The sequence below is a fragment of the Helianthus annuus genome, chromosome 12 (assembly GCF_002127325.2).
Source record: "Helianthus annuus cultivar XRQ/B chromosome 12, HanXRQr2.0-SUNRISE, whole genome shotgun sequence".
NCBI lineage: Eukaryota > Viridiplantae > Streptophyta > Magnoliopsida > Asterales > Asteraceae > Helianthus > Helianthus annuus.
In genome coordinates this window covers 17230907-17237885 of record NC_035444.2, presented here as the reverse complement: position 1 = coordinate 17237885, position 6979 = coordinate 17230907, and the positions used below count along the sequence as shown (strand labels likewise).

General features: G+C 36.4%; 1 protein-coding gene across 1 annotated transcript; it reads left to right on the top strand.

Annotated features, from left to right (window-relative positions):
* Positions 1 to 215: 215 nt before the first annotated feature.
* Positions 216 to 6534, top strand: LOC110894265 (4-coumarate--CoA ligase-like 1). Its single transcript, XM_022141462.2, has 7 exons — positions 216 to 667; positions 2849 to 3210; positions 4091 to 4304; positions 5043 to 5241; positions 5328 to 5473; positions 5538 to 5605; positions 6144 to 6534. Exons 1-7 carry the CDS (start codon positions 239 to 241, stop codon positions 6370 to 6372), a joined length of 1647 nt encoding a protein of 548 aa, XP_021997154.1. The 5' UTR covers positions 216 to 238; the 3' UTR covers positions 6373 to 6534.
* Positions 6535 to 6979: the final 445 nt, after the last annotated feature.

Genomic DNA, 6979 nt, shown 5'->3' with positions numbered 1-6979 from the left:
CAAATAGAGATGTTAAAATAAATTTAGCGGAAAGTGTAAAATGAAATGATTCAACAATTTCCAACCTAAGAAAATGGGCATAACAATCCCACCTTATTCCTAACCTCATCCTAAAACCTTATGTACATGCACTCACCATTGTAAGGACTATTGTACTTGTACCATCAAAACTTGGCCCAATTTCTATAAGTATATACCCATATTCTTCCACCCTTTCATATCAGCATTATAATCAATCATGGGAAAAACCACACAAACAATGACAAAAGAGGATGATGAGGAAATTGTTTTCCGAAGCCGTTACCCGTCTGTCCCTATTCCCGACAACCTCACGTTGCCGGAATTCGTACTCAAGGATGCAGAATTGTATGCCGATCATGTAGCATTTGTGGATGCCGCAACCAAACGGTCATACACTTATGGTGAAGTTGTTAGGGATGTTCAAAGGTTTTCCAAGTCATTGAGATCTCTGGGGTTGAGAACCGGCCATGTGGTGGTCGTTGTACTCCCAAATGTTATTGAATACGCGATTGTGGCTTTGGGCATAATGGCTGCGGGTAGTGTGTTTTCGGGTGCAAATCCGTCAAGCCATTCATCTGAAATCAAGAAACAAGTCGACTTAGCTGAAGCCAAACTTATTGTAACCGATGATCATACTTACAATAAGGTAATACTAATCCAAGGGAAACTTATTTTTGTTAATCTTAGAATAGATGTGATAATTTTAACCCATTTATAACTTTCGACAAGTAGCCTAAACCAAGTGACCCAAAGTGTAAACGAGCATGTGCCCGACTTCGAGCCTAAGTTGAAGCTCAGTTAATAGACGAGCTCGAGCATGAGCTTCGTATACCAAACTTGACTAGGCTCACGGGAGGAAACAAACATTTTATATTACTTCATACAAAAAAAATTATAATTGAACTACGATAAAAGTATAACTAAATAATATATATTTTGTTATCTATAAAATTATAATCTTAAAAGAGTATATAAACTAGTTTTATACCACACCAGCGTTGCGGGGGCGCCAAGCCGAATATTTCTCAGTTTCATAACATGTACAACTGTGTTTTGGTTACTTGTACATACTACGCACAACACAATCTCAATAAAATTAAATCGAGTTAACCAATTAAAACAAAACACTACCACAATTTTGCTAAAAAAACGACTAAAACGACGGCAAGACTGTAATTTTGAACTGGGAGCAAAATTGTAATTTGTCAAAACCAATGAGCGAGTGCCAAGCAGTTGCCTACACAAATAAAAATTAAAACGACTCAATCAATTAAAACAAAACAATACCATAGTTTTGCTAAAAAAAACTAAAACAATGACAAGACTGCTATTTTTTAACTGGGGCCAAAATCATAATTTGTCAGGGTCAATGAGGAAGTGCCAAGCATATGCCTAGCACTACCGATGACAATACTGTAATTTTAAAATGGGGGGCAAAAACGTAATTCAAGGCTAATAGGGAAGTGCCAAGTAGCTGCCCGGCACTATTCCCCCACATCCTTTTTGTAGTACACTAGTTTTATGCCCGCCCGCGTTGTGGGCGGTAAACAGAATATTTCTTAATTTGATAACATATACGTATGTGTTTTGATTACTTCAACATACTACTCATAACACAATCTTAATAAAAATTACATCAAGACATAGGTAAAAATATGCTCATCATAGAGTAACTATATTAAAGTTTAGGAGTAGTTGCGTTTGTCCACCAATAGCAAATGTTCACTATTCCCCGGGTTGTTTTGTCTTGGTAGCAAGGGTAATGGTCTAAAAGATGAAATCCTAAAAGAAATAAAAGTAGAGAGACTAAACATGTACACTACCAAAGTTAAAGCAGAGGCACTAAACACGCATATAAACAAAGTTAATCAATAAGAAGATTTTTTTTTAAAAAGGGGCAAAACACGTATATTAGCAAAGTTGAAGGTTTGATAACAAAATACAAAAAGCCACGATCAATTACTAAAAGGAATAAAAGTGGAAGGATTAAACACGTACACTACTAAAGTTAAAGGAGAGAGACTAGATCGTATGTAAAGAAAGTTAACCAATAAAAAAAAACTTTTAGAAAACAGAGGCGATAAAGACATATATTAACAAAATTGAAAGTCTGACACTATTCCCCCTCGTGGTCTTTTTAGTATATATACATACATAATATATTAAAATAAACTATATACTATATATAAATAAAACTAGTATTAAGCACCCCGCGTTACGTCTGGGGCGAATACCAATGTCATACCACTACCAGCGACCACTAACACTGAAGTTGCAGCATGTTAATACGAAGAAATTAAACCGAAACATAAAACATATAAAAAATAACTAAGTCGATCTAAGGGTGAAGGGGGCACCCCCTAATGAGGTGAGGGGAAACTTTTTTTAACACAATCATACGTTGCCATGTCATTTCCCCTCTATAACTTCCCTCTTGTCCAAAAACGTACGGGGTGCACCCCTCTTAGGGGAATTGTTTTTTTATTCAAAAAAGATAAATAAATAATTGATTGGTTGAAAATTAGGGTGGCCAACCATCTCCTCTCTCCTTCATGCGGTGAACACTCCCCTCACACCCTCCCCGATTTGCCTCCCCTCTTGGATGGCGGCACCTTTACCGCACGGCACACACCCTCCCCGCATGGGGTCACTGAGGGTGCTGCCGACACCCTAACACCCGAGCGTTACGATAAACCTGTTAAACGGAAAAAAATAGACGACGTAAAAATTTTTAACAACACGCGCACGTATGGTTAACCATAACCAGACCCGCTACTTTTGTGATAATTAATAACACTAAACTATTATATCCAACAATTTAAAACAGGTGAAGGAAGTAGGATTACCGGTGATAATAATCGGAGAAGAAAGAGTAAACGGCACCATCTTTTGGAGCGAATTACTGGAAGCAGCGGAACGAGCAAGCAGCACCGGAATCCAAAACACAGTAACACAAAATGACCTTTGTGCCCTTCCATTCTCCTCCGGTACCACCGGACTTTCAAAAGGAGTAATGCTAACTCACCGGAACATCATCGCAAACCTCTGCTCAACTCTCTTCAGTGTGGGCCCAGACCTCATCGGAAAAGTCACCATCCTAGGGCTAATTCCGTACTTTCACATCTACGGCCTCACCGGAATATTGTGTGCCACCGTTAGGAACAAAGGAAAGGTGGTGGTTATGGGGAGGTATCATATCATCAATATGGAATATTATTCATTTTTATTTACTTTTTTACTTTTTTACTTTTTAACTTTAATTTAACTAGTGGTATTAAAACTGGTGCGTTGCGCCGGGGATTTCTCATGCTACGCGACAGAGATTTGATCGGTATCGCTTCATCTCGTTACGTTACAGTACCGACGCTCGCTATAGCATTGGAAAGAGGAAAAACAAATAAATAAAATTGTGACATGACCAAAAGAATATCAACACGTGATCTACATCGATCGAAAACAATTGTTTGGTAGGAATCGGTTCGGTTCGTCGGGGTACCACCATAATACTGGCATGTACTTATATAGCATATATTGAAAAACAAAATTTACACTCTATTTTGAATGCAACTCCACTCTCAACAAAATTTACAATGAAATGCCTGATTAAGCAAAGTTGTGAATTTAGTTTTTTTTAGTTAACAAACGCGAGTTATTGGAGAAAAATTATATAACAATAAACAAAAAATTGACATGTGACTACTTCTTAATGGTGCAACAACTATTCATTGGCTTTGTGTTTTAATATATTGATGAAAACGATAATTCAAAATTGATAATGATAATGATATTTTTATATTTTTTTTCATTTTTATTTTAACATTATTATTATTATTATTATTATTATTATTATTATTATTATTATTATTATTATTATTATTATTATTACTACCCCATTTTGACCGGAACCCATGACTTTTTGTTTAATTTGCCCATCCTGACCCATACGAATTCATTATTAATCTATTCTGATCCGAATCCGTGACTTTTTGTTAAATTTGCCCATTTTAACCCAAACGAATTCTAACCCAACAACCAACACAATCTAACGTGTCCATTTTGCCACCTCTAGGTATGATCTATCGACGGTTTTGAAAGCGTTGATTGAGCATGAAGTTACTTTTGCTCCCATTGTGCCACCGATTTTGTTGGGGTTGGTTAAGTATCCGATTGATGAAGATCTTGAGAAGCTTAAGGTTAGTGCTGTTATGACAGCTGCTGCGCCTCTTGCTCCCGAGATTTACGAGGAGTTTCACCGAAAGTTTCCACAAATTGAGATTCAAGAGGTGAGAAAAGGAATGAAATTGAAAAATAAGTTTTTATTAAGTTAGGGGTGGTCATAAACCAACCGTTTAAACATTAACTGGTTTGGGAGCAGAGGTGGGCAAAAAAACCGGTATAACATTACTGATTAGTGGTTAATTTTAACCGTCGGTTGGTAATCGGTTATAAATATTTGGTATCGGGACCGGTTATCCGGAAAAAAAAACAAAAAATCAACAAAAAGGCAAAAAAACGGTTAATTAATCGAAAATAACTGGTTATTAACTGAACCGGTTAAAGTAATTAACTGGACCAGTTAAAAAATTATCAATTAAAGTAAAAAGGTGAAATTAACCTCTTTGTGTACCTCTATTTGGGAATTGGGAGTGAAGTGGTTTGGTTTATGGTTTGAAATCGGGTCGTTAAAACCGGATCGCCCGGAATATTAAAAAGTGACAACCTTTTAATAAAATTGAAATATCTTTTTCTTGCATATGAATCAAAGAATTACGATATGTACAAGTATTTTTTTAGTTATAATACGTATGTAAATTAAATTTAACCGTTTCGTGTTATTAATTTATTTTTTCACTTTTTCATTCCTACATGCTATAATACTTAAAAAAATAAAATATTTGATTTTTTTCACTTATGGTTGCTTATCGATTCGGTCCAAGAACTTCTTAAAAAACGGTAGAACCACGCAGTGAACACCCTACTCGATTGTTGATCAACTTGTGTCATTCTTCAATAATTTGTAGGCATATGGGATGACAGAACATAGTTGCATAACCCTAACCCATGGAGATCTGAGAAAGGGTCATCACACGTCCAAAAAGCGATCGGTCGGTCACATACTCCCGAATCTAGAAGTGAAATTTGTTGATCCAGATACAGGTCGATCTCTACCTTCAAACACTCCTGGAGAAATATGTGTTCGAAGTCAGTGCGTCATGAAAGGTAGACCAAAATTGTTCATAACTCATAACACCACCAGTTGCGTTAAATGAATATTGTTTTTGATCGGTTTGTAATGATTCAACAAGGTTACTACAAGAATGAAGTTGAAACAGCTCAAACAATTGACGAACATGGGTGGCTTCACACTGGCGATATAGGGTACATTGATGATGAAGGCGATATGTTCATCGTTGATCGTATGAAAGAGTTAATCAAGTACAAAGGATTTCAAGTAAGACAATAGGTTTGAACATAAATATGATCAAATCAAGTTATAAATTGTTTTTTGTTTCAAGGTTGCACCGGCAGAATTGGAGGGAATACTTTTAGGACATCCTTCCGTTGAAGATGCCGCGGTTGTCGGGTAACTACAACTATAATAGCGTATCTTACTTTTTTCCGTCAGTAATCTCTTAAACTAATACGATATATAACGCCATATTGCATATAAATTCACGTATAAAATCAAAATAGTTTTTTTCTTTGTTAAATGACTAGAGAAATATAACAAATAAAAAAATGGCTTATGACTTCATGCAATTTTTTTTTTTTTTAAACCAACTGGGGTGTCCCAGTTGGCTAGTCTCACCCTTTCTCTCCCCAGAGACCCGGGTTCGACTCCAGGGAAGGTCACCAGCCTCCCACCTCTTCCATGGGGAAACGGATCGACTCGGTATAGGGTATTAACCCCCAGGTGGCTATGAGACTAAACTAACCTGCGGAGTGTCACACTCCGGCGGTTGGGAGGACCGTGGAATATCCCCCCCCCCCCCCCCCCCAAATAATTTTTTAAATACACCGCGTCTAAATCATAGCCTTTTAATAACATTGCTAAACTACGTGATATATTGTATATAATTATAATTAATTAAAGAATAACAAATATTGATCTATATATGTAGGTTGCCTGATAAAGAGGCAGGGGAAATACCAGGGGCACATGTGGTAATTAGCAAAGATGCAAAAGAGACCGAAGAAGACATAATGAAGTATGTTGCTAATAGTGTAGCACAATACAAGAAGGTGAGGGTGCTTCATTTTGTAGACAAAATACCCAAATCACCCTCGGGAAAAATTATGAGGAGGCTCATCAAAGAGAAGATGTTGGAGGATATTTCCAAATCACAATAAACTAAGCGCAAAGTACAACCTTTATTGCAGGAATAAAAAGGTCTCATACCACCTACCATTATGTCATGTTTTCTTACCAAAATGTATTAGACTTCTTCAAGGCTATTTCTTCCATGTATCAAAACAATAGAAAATGGGGAAAACAATAATTTTTTAGGTGTATGTTGGATAAAGTTTTATCTTTTTAGTTATCAAATGTGTTAACAAATTACACGTATCAATTTTGAAGGCGTAAGACAGGGTGGTCGTGAAAATTGATGTTTGGAGTCTACTCGGTTATGTTGGGCTACTTTGGTTTATTGGCTACTCCTCCAACGAACCGAGCCACTTTACTAATGAGTTCATGACATGACAAAACTAGTAACCCATATTAATAAGTGAGACAAGAGTCTTGTCTTCTGGCAACTGAGGGCACCGTGTGAGACGTCGAAAGAAAACTTTGTAATATAACACCAATACGTGGAAATAACTGAATAATAAAGGATTACTTGCAAAAAATATTGTGTGAAGGTGGTTTTGCTGATGTATTAGATAATATTGGCACGTTCAACAAATTGTATAAAACCAACAACTGTTTAAAAGGATCATTGATAAAAATGTAATTATA

What these genes read in the sequence shown, in the direction of transcription:
- LOC110894265 (XM_022141462.2), top strand. Translation starts at nt 239, where the DNA reads ATGGGAAAAACCACACAAACAATGACAAAAGAGGATGATGAGGAAATT. An exon ending in AAGTCAGTGCGTCATGAAAG is followed by an intron (nt 5,242 to 5,327) that starts GTAGACCAAAAT and finishes TGATTCAACAAG; the next exon opens with GTTACTACAAGAATGAAGTT. An exon ending in GAAGATGCCGCGGTTGTCGG is followed by an intron (nt 5,606 to 6,143) that starts GTAACTACAACT and finishes CTATATATGTAG; the next exon opens with GTTGCCTGATAAAGAGGCAG.